This window comes from Dunckerocampus dactyliophorus, chromosome 2 (assembly GCF_027744805.1).
Source record: "Dunckerocampus dactyliophorus isolate RoL2022-P2 chromosome 2, RoL_Ddac_1.1, whole genome shotgun sequence".
Taxonomy (NCBI): Eukaryota; Metazoa; Chordata; class Actinopteri; order Syngnathiformes; family Syngnathidae; genus Dunckerocampus; species Dunckerocampus dactyliophorus.
In genome coordinates, this window is record NC_072820.1 from 26623518 (window position 1) to 26649170 (window position 25653).

Sequence of the window (25653 nt, forward strand, 5' to 3'; positions counted from 1 at the left end):
CCTAATTTTGTCCGAATTGAAACTTTATTCTTTGTTTTGTTTGTTTCAAATAAAATCACGACTTTAGAAAATATTTTATCTTTAATATTTCAACTTTAGTTTAAATAAAGATTTCAATTAATTTATTATGTTATTTGTATTTCAATAATTATTTTTTTCCTCATAGTATTACCACTTTATTCTCATCTTCTCTCTAAAATTGCAACTTTTGTTTTGTAATACTACAACTTTTTCCCAACCTAATTTCCCCACAATTGCAACTTTATTCTTTGTTTTGTTAATTCCACATAAAATGACAACTTGAGAACTTCCCATTCTATTTTCTTACGCTTATCCGGGTCCGGTTCGTGGGGGCAGCAGTCTCATTAAACAAGCCCAGACTTCCCAGTCCATGGCCACCGGGCCACCGGCCAGTTCCACCGGGAGGATACCAAGACATTGCCAGGCCAGCTGTGAGACATAATCCCTCCAGCGTGTCTTAGGTCTGCCCCGGAACCTTTTCCCAGCTGGGCATGCCCGGAACACCTCACCAGAGAGCCGTCTGGGAGGCGTCCGGACTAGATTCCCGAGCTACCTCAACTGGATCCTCCCTCTGTGAAGGAGCAGCAGCTCTACTCCCAGATGACAAAGCTCCTCACCCTATCTTTTAGGGTGAGTCCAGCCACCCTACGGAGGAAACTTATTTCAGCCATTTGTATCCGCGATCTCATCCTTTCGGTCAAGACCCAAAGCTCATGACCATAGGTGAGGATGGGAATATACAGTGGTATGAAAAAGTGTTTGCCCCTTTCCTGAGATCTTATTTTTTTGCATGCTTGTCACACTTAAATGTTGCAGATCATCAAACAAATATAAATATTACACAACACAACTGAACACAAAAGCCAGTTTTTAAATGAAACTTTTTATTGTTAAGGGACAAAAATACAAACCACCCGGCCCAGTGTAAAAAAGTGATTGCGGACTAAACCTAATAACTGGTTGGGCCACCCTTAGCAGCAACAACTGCAACAATAACCGTTTGTGATAACTTGCAATGAGTCTCTTACAGCGCTGTGGAGGAATTTCGGCCCCCTGATCTTTGCAGAATTGTTGTAATTCAGCCACACTGAAGGGTTTTCGAGCATGAACCACCTTTTTAAGGTCATGCCACAGCATCTTAATAGGATGCAGGTCAGGAGTTTGACTAGGCCACTCCAAAGTCTTCATTTTGTTTTTCTTCAGCCATTCACAGGTGGACTTGCTGGTGTGTTTTGGATCATTGCCCGCTGATAGAAGAAAAATATAACTCTGATATAACTTTTTATTTAAAACTTTTTATTTAACTTTTTATTTAAAAAGTTATATGTTTTTTTTCTCATAATATTACGACTTTATTCTGAGAAAATTGCTTCTTTTTTTTTTATATTATGACTTTAGTCTCCTAATATTGTAACTGTTTCCCAAAAAAAATTTCCCACAATTTTAACTTTATTCTTTGTTTTGTTTGTTTCACATAAAATGATGATTTTGGAAATTTTTTTTTTATATATTTCAACATTAATTTAAATTTAAATTTTATTTTTATTTCAATAATTATGTTTTTCTCATAATCTTACGACTTTATTCTCATAAAACTTTTTCCCAACATAATGTTCCCAGAATTGTAACTTTATTCTTTGTTTTATTTGTTTTATATAAAATGATGACTTTAGAAAATATTTTTTCTGTAATACTTAAACTTTAAATGTAATGTATTTATTTAGTTTTATTTCAATAATTATGTTTTTTTTCCTCACAATATTATGACTTTTTCTGGTAATATTATGACTTTATTCTCTTTATATTTCAAATTTATCCTTGTAAAATTACTGCTGTTTTTTTTTCCATTTTTGCTGTCCTTTTTTTCATTTTCTTGATTAATTGTATGTTTATAATGTGCCTCGGGTCAATAAAAAAAAAAGCCACAGTCCGCAAATGGCCCCCGGGCTGCACTTTGGACACCTCTGGCGTAACGTTACACCCCTTCTCATCACACTTGATATTGATATTGTAGCGTACAGAGACCTCAGCCTCGACGCTGCTTCACAGTTGCCAGCCACAAGTCTGCAGCTGGGATAAAAGAGGAAGCAGGAGTAAAACAGGAGGAGTGTGTGTGTCCATATGTGTGCAAATTCATCCAAGACTTGCGGCGAAAGGCCCTCGTTTCAGCTGAGCACTCATCAGAGCATCGTAAATCTTGTCTAATTCACAAACCCACCAACTTTGCTCCCCCATCCCCATCAGCCAGTCTCGCCGCTCTGGCTGTCCCTCATCCCCGAGCGTGACCTCTCGACAGAGGTTTAGCCAGCACTGCAACTTTTATTGTTTTCATGATGTCTACAGTTGTTGTCAAGGGAGTAATATTGATCCTTGCTCTGGCAGACCAAAGCATGCCAGGAATTAGGCTTAATCCACATCTAAATAAATATACCGTACACTGTGAGCACTTTTGGTCCATTTTTGTAACTAAGCTGCATCTATTGTGTGTGCAGAAGGCCAATCACACGATTAATTTACAGCATGTTCCTATTTTCTGTCTTCATATAAGCCGCACCCGCTAAATTTAGAGGAAAAAACAGGTTTGTCCACATATAAACCGGGCTATAAGCCGCACATGTTCACGTCATAAAATGGCATATTGTGGCACGCACGAGTCTGTGTGGACCAAAAACTCACAACGAGTGTGTCAACCCATTGGAAATTGCAGGAGGTCATTACTCAATATAACAGTCTGACTTACAGTGTCATCTTACAAAGAACACTAAACTAAACTCATCACACAGGAACTTAACACTCAAAAGGGGTGCCTAAGAAATATGCAAATATGTACTAATACGAGTTTAAAATGAAAAAATATATATCTTAAATTGTTCCTATTATGCATTGCATCTGAGCAAAACATTTCATTGGAAGACACGTAGCATAGAAAATGGATGTACGGATAGTGCTGCAATGCTGCCTCTGCTCACCAGAGGGAGCCAGAGGAGTCTAGAGCCCAGAGGGAGGCTGACATCATCGCAGCACCCCGGCAGGCACCAATGAGTGCTTTGCTCAGACGCAATGCATGATGGGAAAACTTTAAAATCAATGTTTTTTTTTTCATTTGAACTTGTATTGGTACTATTTTTAGAATGTGCTGAGGGCCAATAAAAAACAGCCGTGGTCCCAAATGGTCTTCGGGCTGCACTTTGGACACCCCTGACTTAGCTCATCTTATCATATCTTAGCTTAGCATGCCTATCATTTCTCCCCAAAGTCGACTGGAATCCGTAAATGCGCGAAGAGCAAAGGTAAACGTTAACTGAGGCTAGCAACAATTCCCACATTTGAAGCTTTGGGCTGATTTCCTGTGCGGTTTGACTTTGAAGCTGTAAATAAACAGCAAAGTTATCCCCAGCGCTGACAATTTCCTACTGCATTTACATGGGCTATTTTACAGCTCTCAGGCCACACATTTATTTTGTGTTATAACTAATTTACTGCCTGCTATTTTGCTGTCGTTCCCACAATGAGTCAAGGGCAGCACATTTCTTTTAATGGATGCTCATTAATGAAAAGCCTGTGACTTTTGCTAACACTCAGACCTACGGCACAACATTTGACCGCATTACGTCTTGTTTTAAAAAGAAACAAGTTTCTTCTTCTTCATCCATGTTTTGGAATGATAACATGGATGGTTAGAGTTGATCATGTTATTTGTAAAATAGCATGGATAGGAAGTGAATGGTTTTACTGCTTTGCTCTTACATTCCATGTAAATACTATTTACATGATAGCACCTATTGATGCGCCCCCCCATCCGTTTTCCCCTTACAGTACACTAACTATGAATATGGTGAGTTCTATGACTACAGTGAAGGAGAGTTAACCACTGAATCACCCCCAACCGAAGGAGCCAAGACTGAGGTACCGCTTCTACTAATACAGTTCTCATGGCAGATGTCATGAAGAACACTTTTACATAACTTCTTCTTGTCTGTCTGTCTTTTCTTCTTCATCCCTGTTGTGTTTATAATTTTGGTTGGGAATGTATGACGTGCACACATATCAAGGATTTTAAGCATTAATCCAACAACACCGCAGTAAAGATTGTGTCAGTTGTGCTGGATTTATGGCTGATTCATTGCATCTTGAAGCAATTGAGGCAAAATGGAGTGCAATACTGGCTGCAACCAGCAGAGGCGCTGTTACAGTTGCTGATCCAAACCAAGGGAAGTTGAGTTACAGTATGTACAGTGGAATCTCACTCAACCATATGAAAACCTAATCCTATAAGAAATAATGTAAATCAAATGAATTCGTTCCAGTCACCCAAAATATGAACAAAAATACATTTTATAGAACATAATTATAGTTTTACATGCAGAAAACAAATGAAATCCTATGTAAATGAGGAATGAGATGGATAAATAAACATTTTAGCGTCTCCGTTAACCCATTCACCCTGTAGCCTGTATAAACAAGGAACCTTGAATTACAATCCTATTGTAGCAGACACTACCTTCCTACTTTGCTACCACTTCTTTTTTTACTTCAATTGTCTTTCTCACTTTCTCTATCAAAGTTTGTGTAACTTTTTTGCAGCCATTGTAAATTTTTAAAAATGTACTGATTTCTCTGTTGCGCAGAAATACACAGTGCACTTGAACGCCTCATCAGGTTCCGCTGTGCTCTGTACTCAATGCTTGATATGACACTGGCATGGAACATTCAGCAAGAATGAGTCTGCTATGTTATACATTAAAAAATAAATAACATTTAACAAAAAATGCCAATAGTAGTAAAATCGAGGGAAAGGATTCTTGAGAGTGATTGGCCCTGCAACCAATCACTCTTTTCAGGACAGCGATGTAAAGATAAACATCGATGTTGATAAACATCGCAGGGCCAATTCTAGTGGGCCTCAATCAGCAGTACATCTACACCTTAAAGCAACCAATCACTCTTTTCAGGACAGTGATGTAAAGATTTTAGCCAAAGAAAACAGATGCTCTGAAAGAGGAGTAAAGGAAGCTATTTTTGTCCAACAACAGAACCCATCATTGAATCGGAATGGTGGTTTGAGGTTTAATTTGGACCCTGTGTTCAGCAGGTTACTGAGACCAAAACCCACAGCTCTTAGTCTTGCAAATGAGGTGGAGCCAGGGCCGAGCCAGAACAATAGATGCTAACGAGCCAGTATCAGAGTCGTTCATACCCAAATCAGGGAGCGACACTTCCCTTTTATCAGAGGTGCTAATGGCAGGAGAGGATTAGACCACAACTCCTCCCAGTCTTAGTGTAAGGAACTAATAGAAGGAGGGTGTTGGCACACCAATTCCGCCCACTCTTACTGTATTTAAGGCCTAGGCTACCAGCACTTATTAGTTCGCTGACGAAGCTCTTCGGATGAGGAGCGAAACGTCCGACACCTTCTTCACAGAAGTACAGATGACGTCTCAAGAAGCCTTTCCCTCGATGGACAACTCCTGTACGACTGAGAGCCTACACAGACGCAATAGTAGTAAAATGTCCATCCTTTCCTTTTAGTACTACCCCATACTTCTGAAAAAAGTGTCATATTAGATGAACACATTTTTAAAAGATGCCAAAATAACTGCAGGGTTGTGTTGTTGTGCAATGTTTATTAAGGCTCTTCAATTTCCATCCACAAATGAATAAAAGTATTTAAAATGAGGCCTCTATGAGATTTGACAATGAGAAAATTTGGTCTTTTTTAAAATAAAAATGCTGTGATATCAAGACGGTAAGTTGCATTTGCTGCTGTGATTGCAGACTGTAGTGGGCGGCGACTACTTCACAGATTACGACTACACCACAGTGGACGGAAGTCAGCCTGAAACGCCCACAAATGGCCAGGTAACTTTTTTAGCCAAGAGTCGTTAAGTAGAGGCAGCTTACTGTTTATTCAAAATGTCAATCTAATGTGGTCTCATTTCCATTGGTTATTATCTAGCTCGTAGACGTGATTTACAACCTGCCTACATTTATTTTCCGCAGTCATAAGCTGTTTCCAAAAGACATTTAAACGATACTTTCTGGTGGTCGAAACCCATTGAGTCTTACGCTACTGTTTTCTTTCCCATGAGAACTGATGTGTCGTAAAGGCCACAGCGGGAAAACCTTGTCACTTATTGAAGCCTTAAAAGCTAGTAGACAGACAGCAAAAAAATGTTTCTGACATTTCCCCAATTTGGCAGGTCCTGCCTTGATTTGTACTTAGCTGCCCTAAACATAAGTACCCTAATGAGGAACATTTGGGCGATTAAAGCCAAGCAATAGGGCTGTTTGTTGCATGAACCACGTCGACCAATCGCTGCATAAAAATGGATATAAAAGCGACATTACATTACAAAGCGACATGACATGCCTTACTTCTGCATTTTTATAATAGTAGATTTATCATAGTACAGTTGTGCTAACAAGACATGAGTGCGTAATTTGGATTTTCTATCATTTACAGAAGTTCAAAATTCTATGTCCAATTTCTATTAACTTCTCTTTCGACCAATACTCAAAACAATGGCATTACTGAAAAGCTACTCAACCAATTTCTCTGTGGAGCGGTGCAGAGTTGAGGCCAAGGAAGAACCGAGTCATGTTTGGTGGTAATTCTTGGATTGGGGTTCGTACATTATAGTAATCTAATTTATCTTATCTCTTGAGTTTTTCCAGAGAGATGATTACATCGCTGTTTGACGTGTATGGTAAAAGGCAGTGTGCTAGCATGAATTCACTTGAGACAAACGTGCACATTAGCACTCAATAAGGCATCAAAACTTACCTTTATGCATTCCCACATAGTATCAGCATTTGACACCAAATATGAGGTGAAAGAAAAATGGTAAAAGTACAGTAGTAGTACAGTAGTTATGTATATATAATAGTAATAATAAATAATAAAAATGACATTTTATATTGTCACCAATCTCCTCTATCTACCCCTGCTGGATTCTTTTCAGACGTACGAAGAGGAAAATGTTGACGATTACGTCACCGGTGTGGAACAGGTCGGGGCGGACCCCACTGTCATTGTGGAAACCGTGGCTTCAGTGGACACCAACGGCAACGTGGACGCTGGTACTGATAGCTACGACTTTAAGGAGTATGACCTGAAGGAATACGACAACAACGAGTTTGGGGAGAAGCCCTTAGACTATGGCGACTACGGTGACTACGGCACCAACACCGAAACCAAGACCAGTTCCACGGGCGAGGAGGAAGAGTTTGGACCCGGCGTTCCGGCAGAGACAGACTTCAGGGAGAGCAGCGTAAGTGGGAAAATGAAGGGTATTAGCCAAGGGAATGTGGGAGCATTTGTTTGGAGAGGCGTTCGGAATGCCATTTTGTTTTGTTTGTTGTTTCTGCTGGTGTCGGATTGTAGCTTGAAGCATTCTGAATGCAGCAGATGCAAACACTCCTCCGAGCAGAGACGAGACACACACCGTGTCTCTTTAGGATCCCACAGATGTCCACCTTGCTGTCAGCAAAGATGTGACCCCGTTTGCCGTGATGACGTATTTGGCCACCTGGACTTGATGCGTGTTTAAATCAAATCTATGTCAGATCAGACATTTTGCAGTGTCGATGTTGGCTACTTTCCTGGCCTTCACGATCAAGATTCTCCATGCAGGAAGTCACAAATTGCCTCGGGTTAATCTCCAACGTGCTATTAGCGCTCACCAGTCCACAAACCCTGAAGCACACATGCCCGCCAAGACTCTCCCACACAGCCTTTCATGTATATAAAGCGGGTAGCTCCTGGGCACCCTGCCTTTTGGTGGTTTTGGGGGATTCTTCTGATGTGAAGTCCATGTATGGATAGTGTCAGGTAAGGACCCCTTGCATTTGTGCTCACTTGGCATCTGTCTTTTTTTTTCTTTTTGCTACTTTTTGGATGCAGGAAGCTGAGGAGTCTGATCCAGATCCAAATTATAGCGTTTCACGAAATTATTCCTGAGGTTTATTTTTCCGAGCAGCCTACCTTTAATCCTTTTGAAGCTGGCAGAAGAGGAGTCAGTACTTTGTCCGGCTTTTTTTAGTGCTTTTATTGGTGTCTTGTGTGTAAAAAAGAGGGCACACCCAACAAGGACAGAGCATCTGCTTCGTGTTGGTCTCACCTTGGAGCTGTCTTGAAATATAAACATACATTACGATGTTAAAGGAGGCTCATGATGTGGTTCCTCTCTTTCGCAGGTGGGAGGAAGTCAAAGTTACCTGGGAGAAAAAGGAGAGAAGGGAGAACCTGCCGTCATTGAGCCTGTAAGTGATGGCTTTAAATGCTACATTTTGACTTTATTATTGAGTCTACCTGGTAATTCACTGCCCAGGTTCTCTATTAAAACGTGACAGAATGATATTTTAACATGTTTAACATTTTTTATTGGACCGCAGCACATTCTAAAAATATCATTTAACAAGAAAACTGAAAAAAAACAAAAAACAATCAGCATCAGCAAAAATTGAAAAATCAGCTGTAATTTTACAAGAATAAAGTCAAAATTAGGTTACTGAAAAAGTTATGTTACAGGAATGAAGTCAAAATATTAATATTACGGGAATAAAGTCATCAAGAAGGTTGACATAGTTGGAACATAAAAAAAATCAACAACAACAGCAGAAATGGAAAAAAAAGTCATAAAATCATGAGAAACAAACAAAACAAAATAAAGTTGTAATTTTTGGAAAATTTGGTTGTGGAAAAAGTTATAATGTTATGAGAATAAAGTCAAAATATTACAGGAATAAGTTTATAATTACGAGATGAAAATGTACAAGAACAAAGAGTAGTTAGTTGGAATTTTAAAAGAAACGACAACAGCAGAAATGGTAAAAGGAGCTGTAATTTCATACGAATAAAGTCAAAATATTTAGAGAAAAAGTCATATTCTAATGAGACAAAAATGTGCAATTTTACAAAAATAAACTTGTACTATTACAAGGGAAAATTATGTAATTTCTGTAGCATAGAGGTGAAATATTAACAAATAAACATGTTCTTAAAAATCATAATATTACAAGAAAATGAACTAAGGTTATTTAAGAAGAAACTTGAAATATTTGAAAAATAAAAAAGAAACAGCAAAAATGGGAAAAAAAGGGGAAAAAAAAAGCAAAGAGTGAAGTTGATACTAATAACGGGCTTTTGAGATGCAGTTTTTTCTTGAAATATATATAATTTCTTGGCATATGTACATGTGTTGCTAGGCCTGTCACGATAACAGATTTCTCTGGACGATAATTATCCCACAAATTATTGCTGATAAACGGTATTATATTCAATATTTTTTCAGTTATAATATTTTTTCATTAATGTAATCATAATATTTGGCATAATAATGCGAGTACACCGTATCAAAAGCAACTGTAGTTTCTCAAGAGTATTTAACATTGCAATTGGAATGTCAAGAGCTTTCAAATAAAATAAATGAAACAAACAAAATAAATGAAACAAACAAAAACAAACTGAAAAACCCCAATGAAGATAAAATGGACTCCGTCTCTTTTTAGCAAAAATTGCATTTAAATAAAAATCACAATAAATCGCAATATTTCTGATTTTGAATCAGTGTCGCTTTTGTTGTTGTTGTTGATATTGACCCCAAAAAAAGAGAAATAACCCGGAAATACTCTGAAGTTCACATTGTGTGATTCACTTATAGCAACATTGTGTGTGGAATACACTGTTTACGTTTAATGGGGTGTAACCTTTTGTCAGAGTTTGCTCAAAGTAAATTTTTTGGATGCAGCAAAATGCATTTGGTGCACAGTGAGGTGTTATACTTCAGTAATCACCTGAAACATACGTTCCACCGTTTTGTACTATTTATTTCATTGTCTTTGGAACAAACCTTTTCATGTCACTAAATAACGATGCACAAACGGGCTAAAATTGAAGTCAGATTGTCAGATTCATACACAACAGGCACGAAGAAAGTATTTGCTCTTGTAGCACACGACACACACAGCTAGTGAGTGCACACGGAGTGCTGCTGCCGTGTGTGAGCGGGCAAAATTATCGACTTCGTTTTTATATATCGTGTGATTAATTGATTTATTGATTATCATGACAGGCCTATGTGTTGCTTTGCAAAATGTCAAATTGGCCCTTGCATCCTTAAATTTTTCACTATGTGACCCTTTCTGGAAAAGGTTTGGACACCCCTGACTTAAGTGGCTGATTATTAGCCATACTACTGCCTTCTAAATAGCATAAATATACGTACCTTACATTATGCCTTACATCTCTGTATTCATTTTGCGATAACCACCTCAATCTATAATAAAGTTGCCTCTTTAAAATGAATGTGAAAGATATTTGTTGTTTTTTTTCCTTCTAGCAGGTAATTACATATCCTCTGCAAGCTATCAGACTTATGCTGCATTCCATAAAACTGGGAAATCAGAAATTTCCGGCATCTGACAAGGGGAACTGCAACTGACTACCATGATGTACTGGCAAAGTGATTTTTTTTGTTAGCATACCTGCCAGCCACCAGTGTAACAACTAAAATGTACCGCCAAAGCTAATTGAGTTTGTCAGACGTTTTTTGTGTTGTTTAAATTGTCTTCAAATGCTTAAAGTTCGGACCACTTAAGCTCCGGATGAGATATTTCCTCCTTCCTAAGTTTGCCAAATGCAACATTAGCCAGTGATATATGTAGAACAGTGGTTCTGAAACTTTTTACACCGAGTACCACCTCAGAAATATTTTTGCCTTGCAATTACTACCATTCTTGATACCTCCGCTTGCTTAACTTACTTGCCTGACATATTTCCAATATCATTTCATTTAATTTTTTATAAAACTGGTGTTCCTGCACACTACTGGTGGTACCTCTACTGCACAATCATTGTTTTAGCAGATTGCTAACTGATTAGCTACTGACTAAAATCAACATCATCCATAATAAATGTCATGAATATGAGGTAAGTCATTGGACATTAGCTAACCTTTTAACCTCTATTAACGCATGTAACATAACTGGTCTGCCCCTGCGCACGTCCCCAGGGTCCACCGAATAAGAGTCAAGAGTGCTAGGCATCGAGCTAAAAGCCCGAGTTGTCAACTCAATGTCTGGCCCGACTCTTAAGGCGTCAGGAAAGTCAGGTTTACAAACGTACTTTTACACAGCCACACTGTCTGGCATCCGTTACACCAGAACATCACGGATGTCAGGCATGAAAAATGTCGTTAGCTATTTGCTAAATCCTAGCTACAACAAGGCTCGCCAATGGGCAGCCCAGTTCAAAACTTGGGAGTGACTAACATGTTTTTGGCATAAAGACAACACAGAGCTCTAGTCATATAGAGGATCTTTGACATTCATTTTTGCAGTATATCCTCCACTCTCCTCCCGTATCATCTGTGTCACCACCATAGCCTCCCATCCAAATCTTTGACCACACGCACATTAAAGAATGGCTTGCAGAGTAGATGAAATACTGCTTGTAGCAATAAGTAAACTCCTCGGCCTCAAAGCCACAAAGCAGCAGCAGCTGTCTGTCATTTCTCCCCTCCAGATTCAAAGCGGATTTTCAACGCTACTGTATCGCCTCTTGTTTTTTTTCAGGGGATGCTTATAGAAGGACCCCAAGGAGCCCCTGGCCAGGCAGTGAGTATCACGTTCTTACCCGTGCTCCTGTCTGCTTTCCACACATGGAGAACAGCTAAAGAGTGGGGGGAGAAAAATGCCTTTATGGAAAGAGAGTCAGTGGTGCTGGAGTATTTGTGTGCGTTTGGTTTGTGTGTTTGGTGTGTGCGTGTGTGTGGGAGAGAGAGGGACCAAAAAGGGGGTGATGGGGGTTCTTTTTGAAGCTTCTGTCTTTGTTGGCCAATGCATGATGAGTGTTGGATGGAGGGAAGCGCCTGTGGTGGGAATGCTTGGGGAGCAGAGGTTTGGGATATAATGAACTCAAAGTATGTCTGTCTGTATGGGTGTGTGTGTGTGTGTGTGTGTGTGTGTGTGTGTGTGTGTTGGTCTGTCTGTCTGTGTCTGTTTTTTAGGGTATCCCGGGTACCCCAGGGTTGCAGGGTCCCCCAGGGCCCACAGGAGATCCCGGTGCAAGGGTGAGTTACTGTAGAAATGACTACAGCTGTTTTTTGGAATGTATGACACACACTTCCCACTCATACAGTATCTACATTAAACCTTCACGCCCCTTAAAAATGAAGGTACAGTTTTTAGCCTAAGGCCCCAAAACGGACCTATGTCATAGGGAAAAACATACAGTAACATAAACATAAAATAAGGTATGAAGTGGAATATTTGGGTGATTGAATATTGATTTTGATGCATTGTTATTTTTGGAGCTAATGAGACTTTTGTTGTTTTTTTTAAACCCTTTTAATCTTAGGCTTGAAAACGGTCCCCTCTCATAGAACTGTCATGAAAAATACATATATGTATGAATATTTTTCCCTCCCATCATCTTTTCAACAATTTCACAGTTTCTTTTGGGTTTTTTTTACGATATACAGTACATATTTTTTTGTTTTATGCCCTTTTTGACAGAAAAAAGGGAAGAACACCAAATATGGTTTGGTTGCATTATTTTTTTTTGGACCTAATGAGACTTTATTCAAAAAAAAAAAACTTGGACTACCACAAACTGTGTTTAGAATGGGAGTCAATCGGGCCAAAATGGTCTCGAGGGTAAAGAGTGTAGGCATATACACTCCTGATCAAAATTTTTAAGACCACTTGAAAAATTGCTAGAATTTGCATTTTGCTCATTTGGATCTTAGTGAGGTTTTAAGTACAGCTACAATATGCAAAAGCAAGAAGTTGGAGTGAGACAAAAACATTTGGAATCCTGAAATTTATCATCTGATCAAAAGTTTAAGACCACAGACCAAAATCTGCTCAAAATTTTCATTTTCTGTCAGGCATTCACACTGTCATGATCTCCTGATGGCTAAAGCTAAGAAGCTTTCTCCTTTTGAACGTGGTCGGATTGTCGAGCTGCATAAGCAAAGCCTCTCGCAGCGTGCCATTGCTGCTGAGGTTGGGTGCAGTAAGACAGTCATTCTACATTTTTTGAAAGATCCTGAGCATTATGGAACAAAAAAAGTCAAGTGGTAGACCCAAAAAAATCACACCTGCGCTGAGCCGGAGGATCCGACTGGCTGTCCATCAAGACACAGGGCGGTCTTCGACCCACATTAAGGCCCTTACTGGTGCCGACTGCAGTGCAATTACCATCAGACGGCATCTGTGGGAAAATGGTTGAAAAATTAATTCAAAGACCTCGTCTCCTTCAACACCACAAAACTGCCCGTTTAGACTTTGCCAGGGAGCATCAAACATGGGACATTGATAGGTGGAAAAAAGTTTTATTCTCTCATGAGAAAACATGTGACCTTGACGGTCCAGATGGCTTCCAACGTTACTGGCATGACAAGGAGATCCCACCTGAGATGTTTTCTAGCCGGCACAATGGAGGGGGGTCCATCATGATCTGGGGTCTTTTTTCCTTCAATGGAACACTGGAGCTTCAGGTGGTGCAGGGTCGTCAAACGGCGGTAGTTCACAATGCTCGCTTGACGAAGGACTTTTTCAGGGATAATCATATGTATAACATCACTCTTTCAGACCATCCTGCATGTTCCCCTGATTTAAATCTCGTAGAGAACATTTGGGGATGGATGGCAAGGGAAATTTATAAAAATGGCCATCAGTTCCAGACAGTTGATGCCCTTGGTGAAGCCATCTTCACCACTTGGAGCAATGTTCCCACTAGCCTCCTGGAAACACTCGCATCAAGCATGCCCAAACCAATTTTTGAAGTGATTAACAAGAACGGTGGAGCTACTCATTACTGAGTCCTACTGAGAACATTTTGGGTTCTTGTTTGGAGAGTTTTTTGTTATTTTTTGAGCGATGGTCTTAAACTTTTGGTCAGCTGATGAACAGCCTACTTCAGTTTAATTGCTTCCAATAAATTACTTTTTCAAAGTGTTTGTCTCACTCCCCCTTCTGTTTTTTTCATATTGTAGCTCTACTTAAAACCTCATTAAGATCCAAATGTGCAAAATGTAAATTATAGCAATTTTTCAACTGGTCTTAAGATTTTGATTAGGTCTGTATGCCAATATCCTATTCTACACACCTTGCAATAGAGAGGCTCATTATTTTTTTTAAATAATGCCCCCAAAAAACAAATTCCATTCAATTAGCTCTAAAACTGACAAGCAATTTAGCAAAATGTCCACATTTAGTCCTCTAAGATGCCTCAAGGGTTTAAACTTTCCATTTGGTTCTGTTTTATTGAAGGTAAACAGTCATTAAACTGTTACAGAATGAGTCTGAGACATAGTTCTAAGAATTGTAGTCAAGTTCAACAAGTTTCTTAGGCTATATGAATGTTTTTCCATCCCATGATTGATGAAATGACAGAGTTGGATATCAGTGTGGACTGTCAATAGCATGGAGCGCCATGACAAGCAGATCACACAGACACAATGCCGCTACTGTTCCTCAAGGGGCTTAAAGTGATCAGAAAATGTTTTTGTTGGTCCGCCCTTCCCCTCATTTCCTCCCATGGGAAACCAAGTGTCTTGCTGAGGAGGATCCACTGATGGGGATTAAAAGCGACTACTTCCTGTAAGCCTCAGTCTGGACACGTCGTCAAATAGGATAGTTTCTTTTGTGATCTTCTCTGTCGCTCCTGTCTTTAATGCCACTTTCTCGGTCAATTGGAGATGGCTGAACACTGATCTCTTTACCATGGAATGATACTTAAAAGCTTAATGATCACATACTACTGTATTTTTAAACACTTTTAAATAGATCTGATTGGTGCCACAGTAGTGTATTAAAAGTGTTTTGTGTAGCTTTAATGCTAAGGAGCTGTGCTTGTCTCTGACAGAGTGTGTATCTCAAATAAGCACTATTATGTACTTAATCCACTTTTGACATATACTGTACATTGTAACTCTTGTCCAATGTAATAGATGCCAAATATCACATACAGCAGTGGAGTGGGGCAGGAGGATGTTACCAATACTGCCATAGCTATGCAATGATAAAGTGCTAACAGTACACTCACAATTACAACACATACACAACATCATGCTAGGTTAGCCTATAGGCTGAAGAAGAACACAGTGATGAAAATGATAGCATGTATTTTAAGATGTAGAGTGAAGCCTGCTGTTTTTTTTGTCCTTGTCTTTTGTTAAGTCATTTATACACGTAAGGACAGATTTTTATTACGTTTTGTGTCTCGGGCACATAACTGTTATTTACATAACATTTTGCAAAACGGATACAATTTTACATAGCGCCTTTCAACGTACCCAAAGCACTTCACAGTAAACCCATTATGCATTCACTCCTCATACATTTGTGGTGATAATCTGCATCTGTTGCCATAGCTGTGGGGGAAGTGTCTTGCCTAAGGACACAACAACAGTGAATGGAATGGAGGAAGCAGGGATAGAACAACCAAACTTCCGGTTTCTGGATGACCTGCTCTACCTCCTGAGCCAGTGCAGCCCCATAATAAGGGATACTCACCCCCTGCTGGCCCTTAAGGAGATTGCGGTTTAAGGCATCACTTAAGGCCTGCTCATTTTGTCCACACAGCCAACAAACTGCCCTAAAATGTGTGTAAACTACAGTGTCAACTACAGTGTCAACTACAATGTCATGTCTAAGTGTCAACATCGGGCAGCAACAACATGGGAGTAAAAATATTTGTAAAAATATGAAACATTACATACTAGGAATGTCATAAGATCTGGCGAGATTAAAACGTGACAAGATTTCTTCAGAAAAAAACTCACAATAAATAAGTCATATATAATCATATTAGTCATATATTAATCATCAATTAATAAAAAGAAAATTAACTTGCCCACCTCAAACACATCCACCTGTCCCAGTTTTCCCATCTTTGAAAAAAAATACACATCACGATGCAGAGCCTTCATCTCAACCGTCAACACGCACTGAGATATTTAGTCAACAATGTCAAAAGGAACAGCTCAAATTTGTGTGCATTCGCAGAAAGTCATCCCAAAAGAAAGGATGCTCCGGGTTTTCTCCGGGTACTCCGGTTTCCTCCCACATTCCAAAAACATGCTCTAAATTCACGACTCTAAATTGTCCTTAGGTATGAATGTGAGTGTGAATGGTTGTTTGTCTATACTGTATGTGCCCTGCGATTGGCTGGCGACAAGTCCAGGGTGTACCCAGCCTCTCGCCCGAAGTCAGCTGGGATAGGCTCCAGCCTACCCACAACCCTAGTCAGGATAAGCAGTATAGAAAATGAATAGATATTATCATAACAAGTGGTTTATTTGGTCTCCAAAAATGTTGACAATAGTATCATTTAGTGTCAATTTGTGGGACAATAAACATTTCAAAATGTACCTGCATTGTTTGAGACAATAAAAGTTTGCTTGTGCAGTCAAGTTTTTTATTCTATTTGTCTTTAAGTTAATGTTAAACTCTTGTCTCTCATTCTCATGCACCCAGTCTTGCTCATCGTCTCGTCTCGTGAGGTGGGTGTCTTGTGACACCTCTAATACAACAATTTATTTGGCCACTACCGTGTCGTTTGAACCACTTCAATGATGATGGATATGAACTCTAGCAGACACGTTTATGGTACCTCACATTCTTTTCTACCTATCTTTGGCTCATCCAAGCCTTGACTCACATGCTTTACGAGACAGCAGACAAGTGAGGCTGACACTATAAAGCTGAGCTTGATGAACGTTTTGTGGCATTCAGTTGGCATCAACGTCTCGCCTGGCTGCGGCTGTGGTTTTTTATTTTTAATGCTAGGTAAATGGATCGGTTGCTCCGCTGTAGGGGTGTTTCATATGCTTTGTTTATGCTCTTCACTGCGGAGCTTCTACACCGCATCAGCAGCACATTCATGTGTTTTCTGCCATACACCTTCTAATCATAATAATGACTTCATCAAACATCCCCCTTGGTGCTTCCACAGGGTCCTCCAGGTCGACCTGGAATCCCTGGTTCGGATGGTGTCCCTGGGCCTGCAGGTACCATTCTGATGCTTCCAGTAAGTTCTGCCACTTTTGCACACAAGCACAGCAGGCTGCCACATTGTTGCATGAGACCCCGCTCATTCACCATTCATCACATTCACTCCTCAGCCTGTCAATTCACTCCACTGCACTGATTTGATCTGAACTGTACGTCCTTTTCCCGTGCAGTTCCGTGCAGGCGGCGAAGCACACAAGGGACCTGTGGTAACGGCACAAGAGGCTCAGGCTCAGGCCATCCTTTCTCAAGCCAGGGTAAGGATTTGACACATCATTAGACTGCCCCTGTATCACCCGAGACCCGATACAGGTGAACCGCTGTCACACACTGTTTTACATTGTTACATACACTAAATCAGGGGTCACCAACGTTTGTCCTTGTGAGAGCTACTTTTACAAAATGAAAATGGCCAAGAGCTACTCATTTTTGTAACATTTATTTTCAGAGCTTATTTTAAACCCAGGGCCGCACGGTGGTCTAGTGGTTAGCACGTTGGCCAACACAGTAACAGCCTGGAGATCGGGAAGACCTGGGTTCGATTCTCCCCTGGGCATTTCTGTGTGGAGTTTGCATGTTCTCCCCGTGTGCGTGTGGGTTTTCTCCGGGTACTCCGGCTTCCTCCCACATTCCAAAAACATGCAGGTGAGGTTAATTGGTGACTCTAAATTGTCCATAGGTATGAATGTGAGCATGAATGGTTGTTTGTCTATATGTGCCCTGCGATTGGCTGGCGACCAGTCCAGGGTGTACCCCGCCTGTCGCCCGAAGTCAGCTGGGATAGGCTCCAGCATACCCCCGCGACCCTAATGAGGAAGAAGCGGTATAGAAAATGGATGGATGGATGGATTTTAAACCCAAACAAAGCGAATATGCTTGTTTTACCAGAACATGAACAAAATGCTGGTGTCCACAACTCACATGTTGTATTTCAGAATGCATTTCTTTCTACTGTTCTTTCATTATTAACTGAAAACCTGAATGAAAAGCAGGCTTGCGGGCACCTCATGTGGTCGTGGGGGGCTACCTGGTGCCCACGGGCACCACGTTGGTGACCCCTGCACTAAATACTAAACACTTTTGCAATGCAGTGTTTGGGTTGCTAGTGGACCTCCAATAGTCTGTTCCAGAGTCAGAAAGTTCCCACCATAAACCATTAGTAAGTGTACAGGCAATTTTAATTAACTTAACTGTCGTACAAGTGCAGACCTGCCAACAGGTACTCATTTTGTACACTCTGCAGACATCAATTATGCTTGTAAGTTTTGTTTTTTACTGTTTTTCGCATTTGCGCTTTCAGTTTGGTGTTACCCAGGAAATCTTCACATAAATGGATGGGTGATTAGATTTATTTATTATAAAGCTTCTCCCAAGGTTGATAATAAAATGTAGGAAGTGCAAATACATCTCACGCATTTCTCATTCATCTTTCAACATTGTTTGCTCTCATAAAAATGTAAAAATAAGTGAACCACTGTTCATTTCAGATCGTATAAAGTACAGCAAAGTCCTCTAAACTAGCAAAATGACAAATGGTGAAGGCGTCATGGTGATTAATATGAAAATGCAGAAAATGCAACAAAAAATGACAACTGTAATACAAGTGTAAAAATGTCATACAAGTGTAAAAATGGGTAAAAAAGGTAGAAGGTCCAACAGAGCATGTACTCTAAACTTAACATGAATTGTCACGTAAACGTAAAAAGTTACCCACCGTAAACCCCAAGAAAAAAAAGCATATGTCATGTCTCTCGAATGTATTTTATTGGTCAAAATTATGTTAAAATTCCATATCATACATTAAGACAAAGTTTCCACTGTTCAGTCATGAGTTTATTAGATACCGTTAAAATTAGCCAATTACTCCCTCCGACTGATCTACTGCAGACAAGATGAGTTATTGGTGTTGAGCATTAGTTTTATGTACAGTAGATGTGCCTAACTAATTGCACTGAGCAGACAAAGTTTAGCACTTCTAGAGAGTGAGAGTGACTACACATGGAGACCATTAAGGGGAGCACAGACATGTCATATTCACACCTTCACAACACTCTACATAGCTGGAGTGCAGCCAAAACTCAGTTACAGTCAAATTACTATTTTACACTGTACATACACACACAGTATATTTGTCTTTTGTTACAGAGGTTTGGCCCGCAAAGGGAAGAATTAAGGACAAATTGTTGGATATGTCTGCGTCTTACTACCTGGAAGCCAAACAACAGCAGAATGAATATTAGCTTGTCGGGGTGGAGCAGGATATGGATTGCTTAGCAAATTAGCATCATTCATGACATTAGCCTGCAAATGTTCCACACATTCTTGGCAGGGAGAAGGAAAGAATGCGTCTACTCCGCACCCGTGAAGGCTCATTTGAATTTAAACCGTTCTCAAAAAAGGGAATTTAAACAACCTTTCTGAACACAATTTGAGTTTAATTTAATATTCTTTATACATTTTCTCATATGGTGGCCGGGGAGTTTGTTAACTAAACTGCAGAGAGTACCGGGTATCCACAGTATTAGGACTGTCATTAAGTAGGAGGTATTTGGTAGCATTTCTCAGAAGTGTAGATTCAAGTCTGGAAGACTGGAGTCACAATTTTGATAATTTTGGACTTGGTTGACAATATCATCAAAGACTTGCAACTCAACTTGGACTTTTGACATCAGTGACTCAGGACTCGACTCTGACTTTAGGCTGATGACTTGAAAAAAATACTTGAGATTTTCAGTGAATGTGTTCAGTAAATTGTGTCAAAATATTCAACTAACGTGATAGTTATGTAATTTCCATCAGGATGACATGTTTTCCTTTTGAATCTGCCTCAATGAATGCATCTACAGTATATTCGGGTTTAAGAACCAACAACGAGGGTGTGGATGAAGATTAAATCCAGTCTTGTCACACTGGTCTCATTTTATTTTAAAAATAAAACAATTCAACATGCATTCATTGTATTTGTCAAATGTAATAGGTTGTTACATTGTTAAAATGGTGTTTCATTTGGGAGACAAAACAGTTGCTTTGACTTATAAGGACTCGAAAATTTTAAGCGTGTGACTTCGGTCTTGACTCAACCTGTCTTGTCTTGACTAGAGACATGAATTGGACTTTCACATCTTTACTTGAGACTTGAAACTTGCAAAACACTGACTCCGACCGCTGGTATTTGTGTGTGAAATACATTGATTATGAAAGAGAAATTTTACAGTATATACAGTATAATCATTTTTGTATGATTTGTTTTTTGTGGAAAATTTTGGAAAACATTTTGCCTCAACAATAAGTTCTATCAATTTCTCATTTATAATTATTCTGAATTGTTATCTGCATATAAAATGTATTAAATTACATAAATTATATTATAAATATTATATACTATATATAATTATATTTGGATGTTGAGAGACTGTCTTGACTGACATGTCTCTTTAACATTTCGTGGAAGTCAGAAACAGTACCTCTGGATTGGCAGACCAGTGTGGTGGTGCCCCTTTTCAAGAAGGGTGACCAGACGGTGTGTTCCTACTATAGGGGATCACACTCCTCAGCCTTCCTGCAAAAGTCTATTCCAGGGTGCTGGAAGGAAGGGTACAACCGCTCAGGCATCCGGGAGGGGCTCAGACTAGAGCCGCTGCTCCTTCACACTGAGAGGAGCCAGTTGAGGTGGCTCGGGCATCTAGTCCGGATGCCTCTTGGATGCCTCCCTGGTGAGGTGTCCTGGGCATGCCCAACCGGGAGGAGGCCCTGTGGCAGACCTAGGACACGCTGGAGGGATTGTGTCTTACAGCTGGCCTGGGAACGCCTCGGTATCCTCCCGGTGGAACTGGAAGAGGTGGCCGGGGACCAGGAGACTGGGCTTCCCTGCTGAGACTGCTGCCTCCACGACTCGGACCCGGATAAGCGGAAAAAAAATGGAATTGAACTGAACAAAATAGATTTTGGAATTGAAATAATATAATTACATAAATTATTGTTTATAAAAGGTAATTTTTATTAATATTTTTGGGTGTCTGGAACAGATTAATTGGATGTATTGCCTCAATTCTTGAATGTTTCAAGGAGTCAAGATATATGATCACTGTATATAACAGTCATAATAAATAAATAATACATAATTGATGAAAACGTTAATAGTTGACAGAAACATAGTTGGATGATGAGTGAATACAGACAATGTACTCACATAAATGAAGAATTAGTAAGAACAAGAGTGGTTAGACATAGCATTGTACTGTATGTACACAGTGATTCAGGACTCTTCTTCCTTGTACTTTGTAAACATCAACTGCTTGTACTGTTTCTTGAAATCGCTCATTTTAGTGCATTGTTTTGAGTTCTTATTCCATAATTTCATTCCACATACTGATATGCTAAAGGTTTTTAGCATTGTTCTCGCATAGTGTTTTAAGTTTAACTTTCCCTAAGGTCATATTTCTGCTGTCTTAAGAATTTCATTACGTTTTCAGGTAGCAGGTTGTTTGCTTTATGCATAATTTTAGCTGTTTGAAAGTTTACCAGATAAGCAAAATTGTGATTTTAGGAATAAAGTGTTAGTATGTTCTCTATAAGCGCCATTATGAATTATCCTAACTGACAGTTTTTGTAGCACAGTTAGCAAGTGAAGTGTACTTTTGGAGTCATTTCCCCAAATCTCTGTTAGGTTCTGTTGTATGGTGGACCCCAGATGGAGAGACGAGTGGCAGAGAGTTGCAACAAAAATATATGTATACATTCTTTAATGCCGTCAAAAATGGGTTAACACAAGGCGATGGGGCAGAAGGCACACCATGTAGCAGTCCCAAAACAAAAAGAACTCCCAAACACGGCTGGAGGAGGCCGCGGTCCACTGGGCAGTAGCCAGAAGTCCAACGTTGTGTAGTGATCAAACTACAAGAAAAAGGAGTGGAATTAAATGGCAGAAAAGGTTTACATACCAAGGAAGAGAGGCTGTCTGAATGCCATGGAAGAGAAAGGAATAATCCAGCAAGACTCAGCTGAAAGCAGTGAGCCTAAGTAGGTGCTGTAATCAATTACAGGTGTGCCCAGTGGAGCCACCTCCTGCCAGAGAAGGGAGTTCTAACAGCAGGCGTGCAACATTAGAACGTAACAATGTCCTCACAATAACCTAGATATGGTAATACCAGAAAAGTAGACAATATGGAGTAGATCCCAACAGATATGGGATTTTTGAGGCCGATACTGATACCGATATTGGGGTCTGAAAAAAGCAGATATCCGATATATCGGCTGATAACCGATATATAGGCCAATATATGAAAAAGAGCATTGACCTACACAGGATATATACTGTACATGAACATAAATTCTTATAATAATCAAAATACAATTCAACACAAAGAAGCAGAAGACTACTAAATTGAAATAAGGAAGTTTAATTAGTAACACATATCACACATATCAAATGACAACTAAATACATGACTTGAAACATTTTTTAAATGATTTGCATGAACTTGTTAACTTGTGAACATATGAGCCCCTGGAAATCCTGCATGGAAGTATGCCGTGAAATGGGACGCTGTTGTATATCAGCATATTTCTGTATTTCACTTTAAAACGCTGTATAATAGTCTTAGATAATGGTGGACATGTGAATTCACTTGCATCAATTTTATCTCACAGAGATCCAACTTATCAACGTTAAAGCACTGTAATACGCTCTGTAAAACTTGCATCAAAACTACAATGTTCTCCTTGACAGACCCTGATAGCGTGGCACTAAAGTGCTATATTGTTTTACCAAGTCACATCTTACCATGGTGTAAAAAAATGCAGTTTCTTTTTTGCTTAGTTTCGTTTCAGTCTCTTCTTTCTTAGATAGAGCGTGTGAGGGGGAGGGCCCAGGTACTTACGCAGAACCAAGACACCAAGACACCAAGACTGAAAAAAAAAGTTATATATTGGCGCCATATCAGCTACATTTTCACCAATATTGATTAATCGGTGAGATGTCATAATCGGCCAGATTAATCGGCCCACTGATATATTGATGGGGCTCTAGTATTAATGGGGCTCTCCAAAACAAATTTAGCTTTATTCAGTATTGAGGTATTTCTTGCCACTTTAGGTTGTATGTATTTAATGTGAGATTTCCAACTCATAGTCTATTATCTATTATGACCCCCAGAAATTTATTTTCATTCACCCTGTCAATGTCCACGCTGTCAATTTCTATATCGCATAAGTATCCTTTTTGCTGTTACCAAGTAGCATTATTTTAGTTTTGCTTGGGTTCAGGGATAGTCTCTTTTTATCAAACCATCTTTTTAATACTGTCAATTCACCTGTGTTTTTTTTTTGCTGTTGTATGCTTTATCCAGAACAAAATGCAATAGTATCATCTGCAATTAATATTAGCTTTAGGTCTTTCGGGACTATACAGATGTCATTAATATATAGGTTAAACAGTTTTGGTCCCAGTATTGACCCCTGGGGTATGCCGCACAATATATTTAAGCTTGCAGATGTATATTCCCCTAGCTTCATTTAGCTTGGATTAATTGGCAGAACGGCATCTATTCAAGAGGAGGCCTTGGGGAAATAAATTTCTACAATAGATGGGCTGTATCAAGCGGGTGCAGTCCGACAAAACATTTTCTGTGAGAACCATGCTTGAGTCTTCCAGTGTGGGTGCGCAGTGGTTCATGGCTTGTGTCTGTTTGATCCCCAGCTGGCTATGAGAGGTCCTCCTGGGCCAGCGGGCCTGACGGGAAGATCTGGTCCTGTGGTGAGTGGCTGTTCAAATCCCACCCCCACACACAGTGTGAATCTGCTCTGTGTTCATCCCACACATGAGGTCATGAGCACGCCCTGGCTATGCGTTTATCATACGCTACACACCCATGCACACATATACACCCATACAGCGAATGAATAATGGTTGGGCAGCTGAGGTCACCCAGTAATCTCTGGGTTGGTCCTGGTGGATTTGTAAGGAAGTGGAGATGTGCTTCGTAAACGCTCACAGCACATCTCTCTCTATGTGATTTTACAGTGCAAACATTTGATATATGAACTGAATTACTGCACTGAGTGAATGTATGCAATTAAAAGACTACATTCTCCAGCATATACAATACATTTGTGTACATATTCATTACTTTTTGCCCATTTGTGCATACATTATTATGGACAACTGCATGACGTGTATCTAGTTACATTCGGTTCTACTCCAACCTGGATTATCTTGGCTTTCCAAACAAAACATGCAGAGGTCACTAATCATCTTTTTTTTGCCACACAGGGGCTTCCTGGTCCTTCTGGTTTTAAAGGGGACAGCGGAGAGAACGGACCCCAGGTGAGTGGTTTATTGTATCCCCACAACACGCATTGGGTTACATTTTCCTTGTTTATAACAGTGCTTGACATTTTCATTTGGGACAAAATTTGTATTTTTATTGATTTATGTTGGTATTTTTAGACCATTTTGACATCTTGATGGCATTTTCTGGGGAGGGTGAAAGGGTAATTCATCACTAAGTAGAGCAGCTATGCTTTAGTTGTAAATGTTTTTTCATTCATTTGTGAATTGGAAAGCGTTTGAAAACTCGTTGCCTGGTGGGATACGTTGTGGCTGTCTGCAGTAATAATAAATAATTTGTTATTATATTAATTATGCATTAGTACATAATTAAAAAATAAAAAATACAAATTTGAAATTGATTTGACAACAAAAAATAATAACTTTTCTGTCAAAATTGACAACAAATACATTATACAATTAAATATAGTACAGTTTTTACAATAATAAGATAATAGACAAAATAATAATAAATAAAATAAATAACAATAAAATAATAATAAATTATTTATGAAAATGTAGGCTGCATGGTGGTCTAGTGGTTAGCATGTTGGCCAATACAGGAACATCCTGGAGATTGGGAAGACCTGGGTTTGATTCTCCCCTGGGCATTTTTTTGTTTTTGCTTTTTTGCTCTTTTTCCAACTTTTGCTATTTGTTTATTTGTATTTTAAGTCATTTTCTTCCTTTAAAAGAGCTTCATCTGGGTTGAGTGTGTGAAATGCAGTCCTGTGCTGAAACTATGGGGATGGGGTTTTCTGGAATTAACTTAATGAGCAACCATGTCACTCATTGACTATTTCGCTTGTTAGCTTCCTTCATGAGCGAAAAATTGCAATTTAAGAGAGATAGAGACTGTTAATAGAGCTGGAACTAATCGATGCGCTGCAACAGTCACTTTTATTGCAAATATTGATCTAAAATTGTATACACAGAAAATAATGGAGTACAAGTTTGCCAATCAGAGCAAAGTTTGCTTTGTTTTTTTGGGAGTTGCACAGTTTGGAAGAGCAAAAATCCAGGCATTAAAATGCACAATGGGCAAATCACCCCAGCCTGATCTTTTATCATATCAGCAGATTCATCGCCATGTTCATAGTACACTGTTTTGATACACAATCCAATGTTTACCTGTTTCCTCCATAGGGCCCCCGAGGTCTCCAGGGCCCAACCGGCCCCCCAGGAAAGTCAGGAAAGAGGGTCAGTCATCTTTTAATGAACTATGAAGTCGTAATTGACGCCTCTTTCTAGTCATGTGTCTTCAATAACCCCCTCTGTTCTTTAAAG

At 39.5% G+C, this 25653-nt stretch overlaps 1 protein-coding gene across 1 annotated transcript in view; it reads left to right on the forward strand.

Annotated features, from left to right (window-relative positions):
- LOC129168198 (collagen alpha-1(XI) chain-like) overlaps window positions 1-25653 on the forward strand; it is a 96390-nt gene that overhangs the window by 28175 nt on the left and 42562 nt on the right. The window contains exons 6-16 of the mRNA XM_054753193.1: window positions 3838-3927; window positions 5797-5880; window positions 6984-7292; window positions 8218-8283; window positions 11596-11637; window positions 12030-12092; window positions 16985-17059; window positions 17214-17297; window positions 23737-23793; window positions 24310-24363; window positions 25513-25566. Coding sequence (XP_054609168.1) covers window positions 3838-3927; window positions 5797-5880; window positions 6984-7292; window positions 8218-8283; window positions 11596-11637; window positions 12030-12092; window positions 16985-17059; window positions 17214-17297; window positions 23737-23793; window positions 24310-24363; window positions 25513-25566 — 978 coding nt within the window. The remainder of the gene's footprint in view (window positions 1-3837; window positions 3928-5796; window positions 5881-6983; window positions 7293-8217; window positions 8284-11595; window positions 11638-12029; window positions 12093-16984; window positions 17060-17213; window positions 17298-23736; window positions 23794-24309; window positions 24364-25512; window positions 25567-25653) is intronic.